The 20,520-nt window shown below is 35.2% G+C and overlaps 1 protein-coding gene across 1 annotated transcript; it reads left to right on the top strand.

Annotated features, from left to right (window-relative positions):
- Window positions 1–237: 237 nt before the first annotated feature.
- Window positions 238–16,974, top strand: ATAD5 (ATPase family AAA domain containing 5; the record flags this gene model as incomplete). The annotated part of the gene is made up of 22 exons (XM_010164323.1): window positions 238–2,036; window positions 2,383–2,470; window positions 3,050–3,214; window positions 3,733–3,871; window positions 4,330–4,414; window positions 4,890–5,071; window positions 5,941–6,098; window positions 6,417–6,570; window positions 6,784–7,077; window positions 7,255–7,351; window positions 8,607–8,689; window positions 8,805–8,950; window positions 9,069–9,219; window positions 9,684–9,854; window positions 10,859–10,977; window positions 11,865–11,958; window positions 12,192–12,256; window positions 13,163–13,343; window positions 14,084–14,271; window positions 14,567–15,393; window positions 16,490–16,654; window positions 16,845–16,974. Coding segments are annotated over 22 exons (5,430 nt in total), but the record flags the coding sequence as incomplete, so codon positions are not given.
- Window positions 16,975–20,520: the final 3,546 nt, after the last annotated feature.

Genomic DNA, 20,520 nt, shown 5'->3' on the forward strand with positions numbered 1-20,520 from the left:
TTTCAGAACAGGATTTTTTATTTATTTGAAATGGCAGAATCTTTATTTCAAGCTTAGATGGCTTTTGAAAACGGGGAGATAGAGGCACACACAGTCTTAATGCATTGACGTGAGGATTTTTTTATCCTCTGAAAAATTACTAATGTCATATATACTGCAGATACTGTGCTCCTTTATATTACCATACTAATTCACTGTGAATTTTTAAAAACTAAGATTTATGTTGAACTTTTATAGCCATGCAAGAAACGGCGAGAGGAAGATAATTCTGTAAAAACAATCACAAGATATTTTTCACCATTAGCAAAACCAGTGGATAAAGTGTTGTCGCCACCAAAACCCAACAATATATTGGATTATTTTAAAAAGACATCTGTAACTGAGAAAGCTACATTACCAATTGTAGCTGGAGAAAATAAAACACCGCTGGATGCTGATGACAAAGACTGTAAGTCACCTTTTGAACAACCTTTAAAGAGGAAGAGGAAAGGGAAGAGAGTTAATTTAAATAATAAGCTAAGAGAGATGAAAGAATCTGAGAATGAACATGAAATAAAAGTTAGTAGTGATGACAGCAGAGAAACAACAGGACTGAAACAAAACAGTAATGATTCTATTGCCACTTGTACTTTAGTTGACCAAAAATGTGCAAGAGAATCAGCAGAAGATAATGTGCAAAGAGAAAACTTCTCCAGTGTTGTCATCTACAGAAAAAATGCGAAGAAAGTTGGTTTTGAAATGAATGGAACAAAAAACAGGGCAAGAAAATCAAGGAAAAGGAAACACAATGTAAATATGGATTTGTCTGAAAGTTTTTCATCTGAAAACCAGCTGAATGAAAAGCAGAAAAAGGAAACTGAAGATAAGAAAAAGGGGGTATCTCCTACAATAGCAGAGTGTGCCGCTACTATTAGTGACTCCAGTGTTGAACTTCAAGCGGATGATAAGACCTCACAGGTCAATAATAGTATAATAACAGTGTCATTTGAGGACTTCTTGAAGAGTCAGGGAGAAAATATTGTAGATCACGTTGAAGACACAAAGCCAACAATGGACAATTCTGCTACAGCAAATGAAATGGACAAAAGTGGTAGTGTGAGTGACCCAGAAAAGTGTGAGGAATCTCAACAGCTGCCACTTAGAACAGTAACCGTCCTTGCACAAGTTCATTCCATTCCCCCCAAATTATCTCTGTTACACAAGGAGCAAAAAGGCTCCAGGAAAATAGCTTCCATTTTTTTGAAGCAGAAAGGATGTGTAGGGGAAAAAGAAAGTAGCCCACCCTTCTTGGACAGTGAACAAACTGAACAGGTTACTCAGAAAAGAAAATCTAATGTGGTTATTGAGGAAGAAGAACTGGAATTAGCTGTACTAGAGACTGCAGGGTCAGATTCTTTGAAGCCAAAATGCACTCTGGAAGAAAGGCATCAGTTTATGAAGGCATTTAGACAACCAACGTCAGATGTTATAAAAAGCGGAGTTAAAAAGGCGCCTGGAAAACAAAAGCAAGCCATTGGAAAGTCTTCTAAAGAAAAAGAAGGACCTGAAGGTGACATTGCCTCAAATAAAGGATTAGAAAGTGGAGTACCAGAAGATTATGTGGATAAATATACACATTCTAGTCCTGACAACAATAGAACTAAAATCAGAAGACCTAAAAACTTTCAGAAAAAAGGAAACAGAAGAAGGAAGGCTTCAGAAACTAAGGAAACAAATGTCTCAAACACTAGCAATTATAATGAAGATGAGAATTCAGGAGCTAACGTTCTTACTGAGGAAAACACCTTAGATGTGAGACTTTCATCAAGTCCGAAAGCGAATGACTTAAGGAGGAGTTTGAGGCAGAAGAAAATCAAAACATCAAAAAATGTTACACCTAAAAAACCCAAGATTAGAAATACCTTTTCTGAAGATGAATTAAGTGGCTGTCCTTTTCAGACTTCTACCCCAAAAGCAAGCAAGCACTCCTTGAAGAAAAGCAATGTGTATAAAGCCGAGGTGATTACCGTGCCCTTTGATGGAAACAGCCCAATAAGGTAAACGTTTTAGAGTATATTCTACCTTTTTGCACTTGGTTTTCCTGCAAGTATTTTAAGAGTAAGACGTAATTATAGATTGATTGGAATGCCTAACAGAGGTGTATTAATAGTAATTGTGGTGGGTATTAATATGGAAGAACCAAAGCTGACTCTATAAAGGTGCTTGCACTAAAGACTTGAAAAAAACCAAACCAACAACAGAACAAAAACAACAAAAAAATGCAGCTGCCAGATGCTTCTGTTCACAGCACTGTATTTTTAAAAGCTTTTGAAAATGAGATTGAGAGTAACATTTCCCTTTATTAAAAAGTAATAATTTTCTAATCCTTTTTTCACTAATTAGAATGAGGTTTACACGTATCAATGCGACTACAAAATCAAATAAAGCTGAAGCAATGAAAAATGAAGAGTTTAACTCCAAACACACAAAGGTAATTTATATAACGGTGTTTCAGTATTTTTGTCATTTAATATATGCATAGAATTGTGTGAATATTCAGTATTGTGTAATAGTCTAATGTAAAACAATATGAGAGTTCTCAGATGCCCTATGGAAAGAGACTATTGCTGTCGTTTACAATAGAATTTGAGAGTTTCCTGTACAGTTATTGTACCTTAGATTTTAAAATATGTTTTATTAATGTAAATCTACTTTGGATAACATAACAGAAAAAGCCAATCAAATAGTATGCTGATGTTCTGCAGGCTCACAGGATGGGACATAGGGTCTGGGCACAGCTTATGCTTAAGAACATTGCTGCCCATATTTCATTTGTTCTGTGGACAAATTGGAGGATCCCTTTGTTGGGTTCTAGCTCCTTTTTGAAAAGTATTTTTATCATCTTGCTTTGCTCCTCCTTTCCGTTATTTTGTTTTCTTTGATACAAATCAAATTTTATAAAAATCATACGCTTTTACGAATATGAAAAATCACATTAATATGTGAAATACTTACCAAATGTATTGCTATTAATTGCTAGGTATGTTGGTTCTTTGTACTTTGTTAACAGATAAGCTCTACTTCTAAAAATATATCCAAAGCAAAACAGCTGATTGAAAAAGCAAAGGCTATGCGGCATAATAGATCAAAGGTTACTGAAGACTTACAGCCTCCTGTGAGGCGCTCATCTCGGCAGCGAGCTCTTGCTGAAAAGAAAAAAATACAAGAAAATGAAGTAAGCCTGTTTACTTTATAGGGGAAAAACAAAAAAATACGTTTTTGTAATTCATTTAAGCAACAAAGATGTTTCTTATCTTGCAAACATTTATTTTAAAGTGTCAAATAAGGTAGATATCTGTGCAATGGTATGGAAGTGTCAAATAATAAAGTAAGTGCCAGGCATAGACTGGAAAGCTCATCCCAATGCAGATCTCTAAAATGCAGCAGATGCTCACGCTTTAGAGGTGTCTCTTTCCTAACGGACAGCAAGGTGTCTGTTTCAAATGTGTATGTTTTAAACATTTAAATTTAGATGAGAGTAATTCTGGCCTTCATTTATATATTGGAGATCATACTTTATATACTACTTCTGTGCAGACAACAGTAATAAAGTACTGTATAATCTCCAAATTAGATTTGCTAATTTCTAAGCTCTTTAGCAGTTTATTTGTTTTTTTCAGTACTGATTACTAAATTGTTAATAAAGGAGGAAAAGTTGTGTCTCCTTTTTTATTTTATTTACTTTCCCTCTAGGAATCGGTAATAATTTTAGATTCCAGTCTGAGTGATACCACTCCTACAGTGCAGAATGTGAAGCAAAAGAATCTTCGGAGTTTAAATGATGTTTTGGGGAAAAAGTCTAGAAACTTGAAGGTTGTGAAGAACTCAAATGGTAATTGTGTTTTACTGAATGTGTTTAATTTTTATTACAGTTATTGACTATTACAACTTTATTTTATAAAGCTGCTTTTGCAGTACTTTCATCTTCTGATTTATTTTTTTTTATTCCAATATATACCTTTTATTTTTATGACACGAGTTAATAGTGCAGACATTATTTACATGTGCTGTTTTTATTTTTCTTCATTCAGGGAAAACTGAAAAACTGCCAATAGTATACCATGTTTTGTTGTCTTCTAACTTAAGGTTGTTGTTTTTAATATTACAGAAAATAGCATCTATAGTGATGAAATAACTAGAAATAAAACTAAAATGAATTTTGTTAAAATATTCAGCTTTCCCTTAAGAAAAGGAAGTTCCCTAATGTTAAACGGGACATGGTGAACTGAGAAGCAAGGTTAGAATCCTATATTAGTGCTAATCTTACCATGATTTTTTTTCTTTTTAAAGGAAAACTGGGATATCCACCTTCCTTCCTAGGCAGAAATGCTCAAAACTCTGCAGGTGAACCAATTGTGATCTTTGATGAAAGCAGGTCAGTTTTCAAGATTGCAATTGCTTAAGAATCAAAACAGATTTCAAGGTTACTTTAACATTCCCTCATTTTACAAATTTAAATACACTTATTGAAATGTGAAATAAATGTTAATGGGTTTTATACTGATCAATATGTTAATCTGCTTGCAAAGTTTTGAGGTTTTCTTGGAGAGTTGTTTCCTCAACCATTGTTGAGACATTTTAGATGGTTGAAAATGTAGTTGATGACTGATTAAAAAGAAATCCTAAATTGCATATAAAAATACAAAACCAGAGAGGATTACTTTTTTAATTAAAATCTCTTAACACAAAATTTAAAATTAAATGTAAACTTACTACATTTAAATGAATTTTAGCAGTTCTCCCAGACTATTTCTAACCCGTGTGTAGAACTGAATGTGATTAAATTCTGTTGTAAGCCTTACATAGCTGGTAGTTCTAAGGATTATTTTTCATTTCTATTTTCATTAAAGCCAAGATGCATCTGAAAATTCTCAAGATGATGGTCAGTTCAGAGCAAAACGTGAATTCTTGATGAGTGGATTGCCAGAGTCACTGAAAAGACAGATTGCAAAGAAAGCAGCAGCAATGGAAGCGTACTCTCTTGCAAGTTCATGTTTTAAGACTGTTGTCCACGTACAGCAGAAGGATGACTGTAAGCTTTTGTTCAGCCTTTGTGTAAATGCATATACTAATTTCTAGTCAATCTGTGCAGAAAAAAAAACCCAAGCTTGAATAGCAGAACTTAGTATTATGTTTGGAATAATTCTTTTGTTCCCTCTTGTTTTGTTTTGAAGTAAGAAAACGAAACTTACAAGCTTCCAGTGACAAGTTTCTGAATTACAATTTACAAATTTACAGTTTACACAATTTACAAATTAAATTTATGCTAAAAGAATGTATACATTTCTGTGTGAGGATGCAAAATCCTTAATACTTAGTAAAAAAAATTAGTCTTTCAAGTTCCAGTTTGGAGAAGAAAGATCATGTTGGACTGATTGGGGCAGAAACCATTTCCTTCTGACAAAGGCAAAATATTTCTCAAACGAGTAAAGAACAACTCAGTTCTTTCCACTAAATGAGGGAGTGCACTACAGTGGTCTTGTGAAAGGGCATGACAGGAGAGCAGAAGGTAGAATAGCCCTTTACAGAGTTTTTATGGCAAACAAACCAATAAACAAACAAAGTCCTTGGTAAGCATCTGTCCTACCTGGTGAAGTGAGACCTGGTGAGGGCACAGCTCGGTATTTAGAGCAAGCAGAGTCCAGGAGCAACTTACTGGAGAAATGCAAATATGTTGTATTCAAAAATGTGCAAATTTATTCTGCTCGTGGGAGGTGGAATTAATAAAGATAAAAAGTTGATGCAGTGTAAGTTAAATAAGCTTGGCTTTGACAAGATAAAGCTGTAGTCAAAAAAGCATTTACTCTTACTTACTGTGGGATGGTTTTGTCTGTGACTGTATCTCTGTTTTGTTAACAAAAGTCTCCTGTTGTTTTTTTTCTGGTCGGGGTTCTTATGTAGGTTATCCAATGTGGAAACTGAAATCACCATCATGTCCTTTATTAACTAAGCTAAGGAAACTGAATACTGAAGTCACTAATGTCACAAAAATCACTCTCTCACTTGGTGAATTTTCCACTGTGAATTCAAAACTAACTGGAAACTGTTCTGCACCTGTGGTTAGTACTTTAAAATGGGGGCTTGGGTTACAAGAAGAATGGAAATATAACTGAAGTTGTTTTGTTACTGGTTAGGACTTCTGTTGTCTTAAAAAGCCCTGTAGTTTGAATCTGTGCCAGTCCTGGATTTTGGGGGTTTTTTTCTTATGTGTGATTTATCCTTTCTGCATTAGAACACAGACAATTGTCAAGGCTTTCTGTTAATCTAAGGTGTTTAACATGACAGCTACTAATTTAAATTACACAAAATTCATTGTTATTCTGTGTAATGTTTTTGAGTAATAATTTTATTTGTGTGTGTGTGTGTGTGTGTTACAGCTCACTGAACACCGAACAGTTTTTCCTGATATATTCAAGAAAGATTTACTAGATGAGATCATGTCTTCTAATTCTCAATTTCCTGTGAGAAAATACTTCTACAAGTTTCTGAAAAAGCAAACGGAACGGTTGGGTTTTGAAAATAGTGTACAAGGTTAGTAATCAACGTAGGAAAAAATAAACACTCACACTCTCTCTGGCATAAAAAGGTGACTTGGAATTTCCAGAAATGTTTCAGTGAAAGAATAATGTTGGAAATAAATTGGTAATTTTGACCAAATTCTTCATATCCAATTTAAACAAATGGACAGGTGTAATGGACATAGCTGGAAATTTTAAAAGCATGTAATTTTTCTTCTTTCCTTAGAAAACAGAGATGGCACTGCAAATTCTGAGGTAAATCGAAAACATTCTGACAATTGGAAAGAAACTAAGAGGAAAAGGAAAGAAACAGAAGACCACAAATCAAAAAGAAGGAAACAAATTGAAAGTAGAGAGACTGAAATAAAATCCAGAGTTTCCAGGAACCTTATTTCTCCTGGTTCTGGAGGAAAACAAGCAGAGACAGGACAAGCAATGCATTTGGGAGAAAACAAGACCCAGAAGCCAGATGTTGTGACAGTAGACAGTGAATATTTATCAGAGCCAAATGCATTTTCAGGTAACTCTGCATTTCCTGTCTGATTTTAATTCTCTCTGCATTGAGGGAATGTATATGTGATGTATGTCAGCTTTCCACTGTGATGCAAAAATCATATCTAGTCTTATTGTTCTACTAGACTTGATCAACTCTTTTGCATGAAGAACTATTTAAAAATGGATAATATTTTTTCTGTAGGTGTTGAAAAGGAAGACATGCTCTGGACAGAAAAGTATCAGCCTCAGGATTCCAGTGAACTTGTAGGGAACAAGAAAGAAATTGAAAGGCTACACAGGTCAGAAGTAGGAGCATGGATCCATTATTAAAATAACTCAAAACATCCTATTTACTTGATTATGCTCAAAGAAGTGAAGTCAATTATTTTACACTATACTTGAATAACACTTACAGGGTGTATGCTTGTGGCCTTTGCTTTGGTTTACCTCCAAAAAGTTGCAGAAACAAATTGTCAGTTGGTGTGAATGAACTTTTGGCTGTTTTTTCTTTTTCAGTAATACTTTGGTAGCTTGTATGGCGTGATACAAAACAATGATATGTGAAGTGCTACATTGAGAGAGTTGGGGCTGTTCAGTCTGGAGAAGAGAAGGCTCTGGGGAGATCTTATAGTGGCCTCCCAGTACCTGAAGGGGCTACAAGAAAGCTGGGGAAGGACTTTTTACAAGGGCAGGGAGTGATAGAACAAGGGGAAATGGGTTTAAACTGGAAGAGGGGAGGTTTAGATGAGATATTTAAAGAAGAAATTCTTCACTGTGAGGATGGTGAGACACTGGCCCGGGTTGCCCAGAGAAGCTGTGGCTGCTCCTCCCTGGAAGTGTTGAAGGCCAGGCTGGATGAGGCTTTGAGCAACCTGGTCTAGTGGAAGGTGTCCCTGCTGCTGGCAGGGGGGTTGGAACTGGATGAGCTTTAAGGTCCCTTCCAACCCAAACCATTCTATGACTATGATTAGGCTGTGGGATAAAATTAAATACTTAAGTAACTAATGCCCTTATAATTTTAGTAAAAATTACTTTTTGTCAGGTTATTTAAGCTTACACACTATGAATGAGAGATAACAACTTACTGGTACTTGTCTGTACCTCCCTACAAGCATGTTTGATCCTGATCTTGATGCACTGCCTCTGCTTTTGACAGTAATTTAGCGCTCAAGTCCATCTAATATATTGTGCTTTCAGTTAAATTTTCTGTGTGGGTTTAAGTTATTGTTGTGGCTTTTACGCAGAATTTAAAGATCCATCTGACAAACAACACTAAACTATGAATTATGTAGTATTTTCCACAGTTTAAGTAGTTTGCTAAGTGACGTGTTTTTGTACCAGTCAACTAATAGAATGGAGAATGAAGGAGAAATCATTTTTACAAAAGAATCAAACCCTGAACAACTTATTTTTTTTAATCTGAAAGGACTTGATAAGTTTCTGAGAGGGATAACAAGTGGCTGATGTCCTATCATTTTATGTTCTGTTCCATCTGAGTTTGGTTCACTTTATTCAGCAGTAATTTTTTATTTTTTTGTTGTGTTCTTTTTATAGTTGGTTAAAAGAATGGAAAAAAAGAGCTGATTGGGAAGAAAAAAGAAATCAGAAAGGGGAAAAGGAGGACAAAGAGCATCAAGGTGCTGATAGAACTAAAAATAATATATAGCTTCTCTCTGTTAAAGTGGGCATAAAAATGACATGAATTGATAATGGTTTGAACAATCCTTTCTTTTCTTTTAAATAATTCTACAGATTCTTTGGACAGTCTTGACTTTAAAGATAATAAATCTGATACTGAGGAGGAGACTAGCCTTTGCAATACAGTTCTGATAACTGGCCCACCAGGAGTGGGGAAAACTGCTGCAGTATATGCCTGTGCTCAGGAGCTTGGTTTTAAGGTTTGTGGAGTCCTTTCCTCAGTGCTATTTTTCTTATTTGTAACTAGTGATATGAAAGTATTTGTAATACAAGATGTCTTTTTTTTTTTTTTTTAATGTAAATTAAATACCATTGCAGATATTTGAAGTCAATGCCTCTTGCCAGCGTAGTGGTAGACAGATACTGTCTCAATTAAAAGAAGCTACTCAGTCTCATCAAGTGGACAAAAAAGGCATTAATGCACATAAGCCTTGCTTTTTTAACAGTTGTAGCAGTGCCAAGTCACCAAGTAAGTTTCATGGTTATATCTGGGGGTTTGTTTGTTTGTTTGGTGTTTTTTTGGGGTTGTTTTGCTGGGGTTTTTTTAGGAACTGAGTTCCCAAAACAAATTTTAGACATCAGTTCTTAAACTGAAATTTGCTAAACTTTTTTAATCTGGACATAATAAGAAGAAATGCTGTGTTTGTTGGTTAATATAACTACATACTAATTGAAATAATGACTTTATCCAAATGACTGACTCTTGATTATCTTCAGTTATTTTTGTAGTGGTGGAGTAAGTGCTATGGCACTTGGATAGGAAGTTGAAGAGAAAACATTCCCTATAACAGGAGAAAAGTATAATAGGCAAAAATCAGCACAGGAAACCTGTCCTATACTAGATACAAAACTGGGATTTGCTGTAAATTTGCCTGAGAAATGTCAGTTTGAGATTACATTTCCAGCTTAAGTTTAATAAAACATATCTTGCAGAAAAAATGTATTCTCCGAAGAAAGTTATTTCACCTAGAAAACCTCCACTGTCACCAAAAGGAGCAGGATTAAAACGAAGCTTACCCCCTAAAACACTTGCAAACTATTTCAAAATTTCATCCAAACATAAAGGTAATGATGGAGCAGTAACATCACAAGAGAAAAATAAAGGTAGGTATCACTATTTAATAATTAGTTACCTTTGGAGATGGAAATGTTATGCTGCACTACTATATGTGTGGAGCAGAGCACATTTATTACACGCTAACGGCTGGCAAGAGTTACTTATTGCATCTCAGATACCCTTTACAAAGGAAGTAGTCGTTACTCTCTATTACAGGAGAGTTAACGAGGGTACAGACCATCTGAAGTTCAGTAGGGTTTCCTTAGTTTTTTAAGTTGGGGAGTTTTTTCAGAGCATTTAGGTAAGAGAAAATTAATTGAAAACTGTAGAAAAACACATCTTTATATTACCTCAGTGCCTGTTTCAGACTGGTGTGGAATGGTCACTGTGCTACATGTTGTGTGTGTGTATATATATATATATATATATATATCAATATATATCAAAATTACTGCCACAGAAGAGGTCCTGTAAAGCCAATAAATGTTTGATTACGGGCTGTGGATCTTAATACACAGAAAGGCACACTGAAATCTTTTGAGTCTCTTAATATTGAAAGGTGTATTTCCAAATGTTTCATGGGATCAGGAAGTCTTAAAGACAGGTTTTCTAGAAAGGAAATAATATATTTGGACAACTTGTATTTTTGCATGGATAGTACAGAGGAATGCACAAGCAAAGTGCTCAGTTGAATTGGGGCAATTGAGTCTAGTCCTTGTCTTTTCAGGCAATTGTATTGTATCGATTTGAAAGACTTTGTCTACTCCAAGCACCTGGGACATCATAGGTCACAAACAAGTTAGGTGCAGAATTAATTTTACAAATAGTCAGTCCTTCACCAAACACTGTTGAATTGCCAGCAAATTTGTTGCATTTTTTTTTTAAACAGGAGACAGCAGAAAGGGATGTGGGTCAGATTTCTAAGTTTTTGCATCAGTGTAGATGAAACAGTTTTTATACATTGGGGTGTTTTTGAAACCAGTGTCTAGAATGCATATTAAATGGTTTCAATCCTCCTTTACTTCCTGCTCAATTCTTCACCCATCTGCAGGAAATACTCAGCATTCACATGAAGTAAAGAAAGATGCTCCAATTAAGTCAATAAACAAAGAAGTAGAAGGAGGAGAACCCAACAGAAAAAGTGCAACATCTCTCATTCTTTTTGAAGAGGTAAAATTAATGTGAAATATATTGATGTGAGCAAGACATCCCTTCATTATGTTTAAAGAATTTAACTTTTTGGTTTTTCCTTTCCTCCTTGAGACTTCTAGGTAGATTCAAGTATCAACTTCTTAAAAATTAATTCATTAATGTTTAATGATTTCATCCCCATGAGTACTTTTTTAACCATGAATCATTATTTTACAAAGTTATTTTAAAAGATGAAGAAACTATCATCTATTAACGGTTGTTCACTGTTGGAACAGTTTGCAGGATTTTGCTAATTTAATTCCTTTCATTATGCCAAAAGTGTTGATTTATAATTTTACACTACTTACATGCACTGAGACACTTTAAAAGTCACTATTAACACTTCAGTAATTGCAATATATAAGCCTACATTAAGTTCTTCTCTTCTTTAACCTCTTGTCCAAAAATATCTTTGAGTCTTAAACTAAGAATACAGAATTGCAGCCAAGAATGTAATTTTAAATAAATAAAGGAGGTATAGCAGTGTTGTCAAATGTGGGTTGATCCTACAGATCACTGATGCAATTCCATTCAAAAGAGAAAAACAGACTTCAAAAGGCACCTGGACATGGTCCTGGGCAACCTGCTCTGGGGTCCCCAGCTTGAGCAGGGAGGTTGGACATACTGACCTCTAGAGATCCCTTCCAACCTCAACCAGTCTGATTTTGTAAGCTTCAGCACAGAAGGCTCTGATTGAAATGTTGTGTGCTAAGGAGTGAACTTTACTTGAAGCACATATACTGTCATTGCATGCTCGAGAAATCTGGATTAATGTTGAGTCTTAATCATGAACAGTATTACTGCATTCACAGCTTGTAGCTATCGATAAAGCTGTTAATATTTTGCACTTCATTTGTTTTCTATAGGTAGATATAATATTTGATGAAGATGCAGGATTTCTAAGTGCAATAAAGACATTCATGGCAACTGCAAAGAGACCTGTAATTCTTACTACCAATGGTGAGCAGTGTTTGTTACAGTAATGGGGCTTTACAGACAGAAGGGTCGTTTTTAATAAGTTGGTTTAAATGGTGATAGTTGAATAACTCTCCTAAATGTAAAATTAAATTATTTGAGATAATAAAGCAAGTATTTTAATATTTGAATAAAGATATTGGCTGCTCAAATGGGTAAAGAAAATAATTAGTTTTTAATTTGATGATGTGACAGTTCACTGAAATCTCTTTGTATAGATCCAACATTCAGCTTACTGTTTGATGGCTATTTTGAAGAGATCAACTTTAGAACTCCTTCCTTGGTAAGTCTGTGTTTGCAAATGCAGATACATCCTAAGCAAGTAATTGTCAGCTAACTTAAACACAGAATTTAAATGTTGGTGTAGGTTTATATTTATCTGATGTAATCTGTTTAAATCAGAAGAGTATTTTGGGGGGGTTTTATGCAAGGGTGTCTAGGATGTATTTATCTTTACATGTAGAACTCTTTTTACTGGCATGGAAGATTTATTTTCTTAATCACTTAGTATTTCAGAGAATTACAGTAAGAACATCACTTCATCACTTAATTTAGTTTTTAGGATGTAGTAAATACTTTCATAGATAATGTATCTAATAGTTCTGATCTGAAGGCTGATTATGCCAGTACTGGTTCACTCCTTAAAAAGTACAGGAACTATTCTAGAAATATTATGGGTTATTCCTTTAATGTGAACACTAGTATTCTGTAAGCAAATAGTTATATTTGCAACTATGTATTATATGAAAAACCTAAATAAATGAGAACCATAAGGAACTAACTTTTGAGAAGGGGAATTTTTTTAATGAGAAATTGAAAACCTTTTCAGCTACCAGACAATTGCAGAGTTGAAAGAAAGAAAAACCTTTAAAGTTCACTAAAACCTGTTCACTGGTGATGAGAAGCAAGGAGTATGTGGTTTCAGGAATGTAGGCAAAATATGTTTGGTTTGGTTTTAATTAACTTCTAAATTTAACTTAGTTCTCTGTGGACTGTTTAGATTTGGCACATTATTCTGCTTTTCCATAGAGGTTTTAATGTAACAGTAATCTGATTTAATAAACTAATCTTCTGTATTAAAAGGAAAAATGTATTGGAAGCATAAATAGCTTGATTTGTTTCTGTGTGACTTCCTGCAGTCTGATTGGGGAGAGCTGTTTTCAGTGGTCTTTGTCTAACTTTTGTTTAGATGAATGCTGCTAGCTATCTTCAAGTGCTATGTCTGGCTGAGAATCTACGAACAGATGTAAAAGACTTAGCTGCTCTCTTAACTACAAATAACTGTGATATCAGACAAAGTGTTCTCTACTTACAATTTTGGGTTAGAAGTGGAGGTGGATGTTTGAAAGACAAATGTTTGGCACATCACGGTAGGTTAATTTTAATTTAATGTAAAAAAAAAATTCTCCATCTTAACATGAATTTGATTAAATCAAACCATTCTTAGACATGTATGAATAGATGGTAACTTTCTGTAAGACTCCTAAACATTTGGGTAGGGTTTTGGGGTGGAGATTTTTTGTCTGCTTCAAAGCCTTGTATATCATTTGCTTTTACTGCACCTGTTTTATTACCTGTCATTATAGTACTTAATTATCTCCCTTTCCTCTTCTGAGTAGCAAAATTGGGCAGAGCGGGGAGCCAGTAGTAGTTTCCCTTCAACTCAGAGTTTGCAGTTCTTTATCCATTTAGCTGACTTGTAGGTAATTCACTAGAAGAAGCGGAACTGAAAAAAGGAGAAAAAACTGGATAGACAGCAAGGGTAAGAACTTGGTCCCAAAGGACAGAGGAAGAGTATCCTCAACAGGTGTCAGTGTGTGAGACAGCACGTGAGTGAGCGACAGAGAGAGACTAGTGGGGCATGAAAGGAAGAACAGACCATTTCAAATGGTTACTTGCTAAGAAGGGAGAGTGGGCAAGTTGGTAACACTTAAATGAAATAGGGATGATGTATGAGGATGACTAATCTCAGTTGCTCTGTTCATTCAGAACTGCAGCAAGAGGCAGCAGTTAAGGTATCCTTTATAGAAGGAACTGAGGCAAAGAGGGGAAAACTCAATTTCATGATGCAAATGTTTCTTTTCAAATAAAGCATGTTGTCTTTGTGCAGGAGGAGATGAGACAAATAAAGCAGATCATGTAATTCATTCTGGAAAAACTACTGATTCCAAGATTGATTTTTCTCAAGCTGATGCACATCTTCAGGAGTTTCCAAAATGTGATACAGGCTGTGTAGAGACATTGCTTGGCCTTAAGAATATCCTGTTGCCTTCAGAAGATTTGTTTACATTTCTTAAGGTATTTTTGTAGCTGACTAGCTAATACTTTGAATGACTGCCAGATAATTGAGTGTAATTGTCGCTATGAATAGCATCTTCTTATAAGCAAATCTCTTGAAAAGTTTTGTTGTAGAAATTAGGGGATTCTGTCATTACTCAGCAAAATCTGAACTGGGGCAGTCTCCTGCAAGCAATATAGTCCCTTGCCTCATAGACACAAAGCCAGGAGTATGACATTTTTCTGTAATAATATTTTTTATTTTCAAAAATATTTAAATATATTAATAACATTTTTCATTATTATTATTTTACAGCACAAAATCACAACCATGGAGAAGTGGAATAAACTGATGCAGCTTCTCACAGAATTCCAGATGAAGAAAGTGGATTTTATATATAATAATCTTGAACTTATTCTTCCCTTACCAGTGCAAGTTCTTTCAAACCAATCTGAAGCCTCTAACTCCGTACTTGAAAGGACTACCGTAGCTTCTTCGAAAAACAAATCTACTAACAGTTATTGCTCTAGAAAAAGTAGCCCTGGAAAAAAGTCTAAAAAGAGAAAGAACCAGAAAAGGCTTGATATATTGGATGACAGTGACTTATTTGATACTGGACTGAACTACTCAGCTGAATTCATAACTTTGCCATCAGGTAGTCCTACATCATGTGCTGAAGTGAATAAAGAGGAATCAAAATTGTTGATGAATAAAGAAGAAAAAGAAATTAAAACCTCACCAAATGAGAAAAGGTCTGCTCTTGTTTTTCAGTGTCTGAATTCACTGACTGAGTTTGTGGAGAACATGTCTTTCTTGGATTGCTGTGTAAACACTAACACCAAGGAACCACTGGAGTTTTCTAAAGATGAAGGATTTAATTGGACAAATGGCAAAATCAAAAATGGTCTTTGTGATGAATTTGGTATAGAAAATACTGATTGGTGCAGTTCCCAGAGCTGTTGTGAAATAAAGGCAACTATTGAAGCACTCAGTTTTAACAAATGTTCTGTTAATATTTCGCAAAACTTGGAATCCTCTTTGAGTGCCAGTAAAACACCTGAAAGTGATCAGCTGGAGGGACTTACTTTGCATATTTCAGACACGAGAAATTTTGTATCTTTCAGTCAGTTGGCTGATTCAAGGTAAGACTTTGCTAATATTTCTGGAATATAATGTAGTTATTTGTCAAGAAAAGCATTTCACAGGCTGTAGGATTGTTTCAGGTACTGTGTATAACATCCATACCAATATGACTGTTGTCAGTATGTCTCAAAACACTGGAATATGTTGTTCACTTTGCTTGTGTAAGCTTAAATTAACTGCTTGGCAATCTCTTTTCTTGTTTGAATAGCCTGACTGTAACGTTGTTGAGGAACGGCAGCCTTAGTCTATGTTATTTACTTTAAAAACAAACAGACAAACACCACCTTCACCCTCAAAAGAATATAAAAAACCTAAAGGAATGGCTTTTTCAAGACAGACAGATGGACTGAAATGGATTCTGCAAGTACTAGACATGCAGATTTTTCATCCAGTGCCTGGTCATTCAGCCTGTATTAAATGTGTAGGTGTTGCCTGGCGAAGACCTAACAAAATTCAGAGCAAAGTTATTGCAATTTTTATATATATTATAAAAGATCAAAGAATACACTGCTGCTAGCAAGTGTGGATATGAAAGGTTGTTTTTAACATAAACAAGTCGTCATACATAAATTGGCATAGGAGGTGAATATTCAAGTGTCTGAATAGGCAAATAGATTACTCTTACTTCTGTAAGTCGGTACCCAGAGGAGCAATGTCAGAATGGATCCAACAGTCAAACCTGTGACCAAGTTTGGCCAATATGTCATGAGTTATCCATTGGATCTGATACTGACATTCAGGCAAACACCAATCGTGATGTGTTTTATTTTTGAAGACCACAGATGCTTTCGGTTACACTGTCTGACAGATGTACTCAACCTCACATACATAACTAGATTGTGAAGATGTCCCCAGATTAGACTCCCTAGTTAAGCTAAGAGCATTGGCCAAACAAAACACTGTCCACATGTTTCTGTCTGAGTGCAGCTTTGTGGTGCACACAATCAGAAGTTGCAGGCATCTAATCCATTGGGATGTAATTTTGGACATCAGTATGTTTAACAGTTTTATACCAGTGGATTTAATCTTAAAGGAACAAAATAGGGACTGCACATTGTTGAACAAGAAACAATAAAGCTTCGTTCTCTGTTTTAGCATTCAGAAAAAAGCACAGAAGAGGCTGGCAGTCATCAGAACTGTATTTTCCAGAAGTCCTTTAAACCTGGGTAATAAGCAAGCCAGCATACTTGAATACCTCCCCACTCTTCGCAGTATCTGTAGGTCTGAGAAGCTTAAAGAGCAAGGGAAGACTAAAAGAAGGTAAGTTTTGGGTTTCCTAAGTCTTGCTACATTTCAATAAACAGGGTAGTTAAGAATTTTAATAAAATATTTTGTTAAGTAATTCTAGACAAGAAAGGTGAATGTTTTCCTCTCTAAAGAATAAAAATGTTGCCTTATATTTGGAAATAACTTTGTCCTCTTATAGTCACTTTTACTTTTCTTTTTGTAGGTTCTTGCATTACCTTGAAGGGATTCACCTCAAAATACCAAGACAAATGATAAATGGTCTGTCTCTGGACTTCCCTTAAAACTGCTAACACCAGAAATACTTTGTGCCTAATAGTGGTATTCTCACCATAGTTTGATTTAAAAAAAAAAAAACAAAACAACAAAAACAACATATTATTTTATTGTATATTCACTTGAATTTGTATATTAAATTTCTATAACTATTTAAAATAATGTATATATCTATTGTCATGATATTGCTCTCCACAACTGAAATGTGGGTTGGTTTGGTGCTTGTCCAGTAAGTGCATTTATAATATTAAATGCACAAACTGATCAATGGGGACTGCTTCATACTCTTCCTCTGTAATTTGTGTGTCACATAGCAAAAGTCCTTTTGTAATGAGCAACTGTCACAACTTCAACAGCAAAGTTGCTTTTTTCTGAGAAGACTGTTTTATTAAAATAAGTTTGTTTCTTTCTGAATTTGCAGTTAAGTGTTAAGTAACCTGGGGTGGGAGGGGGCACAGAGGGGATGCACGTAGTCATCTAAAATGTAAATTAGTAACACCAACTCTTCACAATAATGACTGGGTAACAAAGTCATTACAAAGCACTGTGCCTCAATGTACATATATTCATATACATTGGTTTAATTTTGTTATTTTCAGCTGTCAGATCTGCATGTTAATCTCCTGAAAAGGTAGAGAAATGATTACTGTAGCTCAAGATGGTCTCAGAGATTAGGCAAGATTTTGTAAATAACAATTACCCCAGTGTTACTCTGGTTTCAGTAATATTTAATTACTTCTAGTCTTGTATATTGTGTTCTATTTTTATACTTCATTTTGTATTTGACAAGACTTCAGTTTGATTATTTGTGATCGAATCTGTTTTTATACAACAATAAATTTGTGAGACTTTGCTACAATTCTTAATATTTCTGTTGTATGAAAAGTAGGAGTCCTACTTTAACTGGAAATATTTCAACCATGTACTTTTGTGCATTTATATTGCAGTTGGACTGTTTCTCTTCCTCAGACTGAGTCAGATGGGTGCCATGCAGTGGTACTCCACTTACCTCAATGTTTCTGTAATAATAAGGAAGGCCATTTTCTGGTACATTCTGTTCTCATCTTATATTTTTCATGTCTTTAAGACGTTCAGGAATGAGAAATATTTATGAAAACAGTAAATTATTCTAAGCTTCTGCATTGTAGATAATAATCTTTATAGCTTACTCTTTCAGAAGCCCAGAATTATCACACAAGAATGAAATAAAGTGGTGGCTGTTAAAATCTGAATGGGTTGTATTGTTATGTCAACGGTCTAAGCAACTCCTGTACATTTTTGTAAAAATAAATAAATTTTTAAATTTTTTTTTAATAACAAAGTAAAAGTGCATCTGTTCACTGCTTTATAAAGGCAGTCTCAATCTAACTAGATTACAGTGAGGACCTACATAAACTGGGAATGGGCCCTATAAAGTATTATTGTTTTAGGAAATTCATGGGTAATTTAAAAGACAAAGTAGAAATCAATGGGAGACAATCTACCACCTTTTGAAGTGAACTTTTGTTATAATAATTGGCTTAAGATTTTTTTTTTCCATAGAATCTCCAGGCTATGGTATCCAAAAGGAGTCCAAACGGTAAGGTGGAATTAAAGTATTTAACTTCTTGATAAGATACTTGTGTGCAATTACCACATAAAAACAACTCAAGCTAGTTTGAGGAAAGATAATCTACTTGTGCTGATTTATTTGAACTCTGATAAGCAAGCAACTTTGCATTTTTATGCATCAAATATGAGCATCTTCTGTACGCTGGGAGAAAGCACGTTTCTATGAGGGATGGGCTGGTCTTGAGAAAAAGAGATCTGGTTTTGATTAACTCGGCTGAAAAGGTAATGCTTCACAAGATCCATTCCAGTACTGTGGAAGTCACCTACCTTTGATTCAAAATGTTTTCCTGCAATAGTTTGGGCCCTGCTTAGCAGAAAACACCTTTTCTTACAAAACATAAAAATCAGCTTCAGGCATCTTGAGAATGACTGAAGATACCTGGAAAGGAAAACCAAAGAATTCAGTGAAACCAGAAGTAAAAAAGCCCTGGAGTTTCACAATGACTCTACACCCTATTTAAGCAGCAGTTACTGCTAGGTGTACAGTAATTTAAAAACAGAAAAACAACAAACGTGGTGTTCTTGTTGAAATCTCAGTCAAGTTTTAAGATTTTCTTTCTTGTTACTGTCATTGCAATATTGCTTTCTAGAATGCAAATAAAGTTGATGTTACTCTACAATCCGATGAGTAATACAGAAAAAAAGCAGTTAAACGTTAGGCACGTTCTTGCAAGCATACGGTGTGTTAATACTAATGCAGAGAAAAGGAGAAGGAAGGAAGAATCCCTTTACAAGCAAGACTATTTCAGTCTTTGTAAAAGCCCCAAAACAGGGCAAGATGTATCTTCAGAGCTGGGAAGGACGTGTCCCTTGCAAGTTGCAGAAAGACGCTGCAGCTCAGCCTGAGTGTGACGCTGTAAGAAAAAATCATGCAGCTTCTGACCAATGCTGGGTTTTTTTGGTGGTGGGTTTAGAGGTTGTCTTGAATATAAATAACCATTTTGCAAATGTCATACAGATTGTCTTTTTTTTATTTTACAGGATTTGTAAGGTCACCACACAAATTAAGCTAGCAAGAGAGCTTCAGTGTATGGCTCGCAAGAAGATTATCTCTGGGGAAAACTAAACCCACGTTCACACTCTAGTATACAACAGTTCTTAAAAGGTAAGTGCTGAAAAGGGAGATTTTTTGTAGACAGTTGAACAATTCAACTTTTCAGATATTCTGCTGCTGTTTAACTTTATTTCATGACTTCACAATATTTCAAAAAATAAAAGATACAATGCTATTCAGTGCCTAAAAAGGTGGAAAAAAATGTGTCAGTGCTTTCAGCTGGTAATACATCTCTACTATAGTATTTTGTCAATCTGTGAAGTCAGTAACTACACAGTGTTTTTACAAGATTATGCATAAACTTTACTAAAGAAGAACTGCATGTTATAGTGCACTACAGTAATGAAAGTTAACTGTGCCAATTAACTTGAAACCAGTAAAATGAAAAATATTTTAATATCTTTTAATCTTTAATTAACTTTCTTGAGTTTTTTTCTGTCATCTTAAATGTCTCTCTTTTGTCTTTTTCTTTCCTTAAGTAAACTGAATATTAAGTCACCGACTTTTTGACATTGGCTTTATACTGAGAGAGGGACATTTTCATGAGGCTTTGCATATCCTGAAATGCCCCGTTTTCCCTGGGTTAAGTGGTGCTGGCAGGTTTTTTTTCCTTGCAGCACTTTAGCATCACTCAGCTCCTTCTCAGCCACTGCACCGAGCGTTTGCAGGGTGACAAACCTCTGCTGAGGAGAAGGTAACTCACCTGCTGTCTGGTCAATGTGATAAGCTGCTCTGTTATGTAGCAGAGTTATTAAAATTAATTTTTTTAGAGATAAACCTGAGGTGGAGTTGAGGCAAACGTGTAGGTGCGCGGATGAGCCCTCCTCCTGGAAACTGGACCCTTGACAATGACTTTTCAGAGCAGAAACCCCTCATCCTCCCTCCACCCAGCGCTGTGCGAAGAACGAAAAGGCTGATCCCGTGAGGAGCGGCGGGGCCG

This window comes from Antrostomus carolinensis, unplaced genomic scaffold (assembly GCF_000700745.2).
Source record: "Antrostomus carolinensis isolate BGI_N321 unplaced genomic scaffold, ASM70074v2 Scaffold54053, whole genome shotgun sequence".
Taxonomy (NCBI): domain Eukaryota; kingdom Metazoa; phylum Chordata; class Aves; order Caprimulgiformes; family Caprimulgidae; genus Antrostomus; species Antrostomus carolinensis.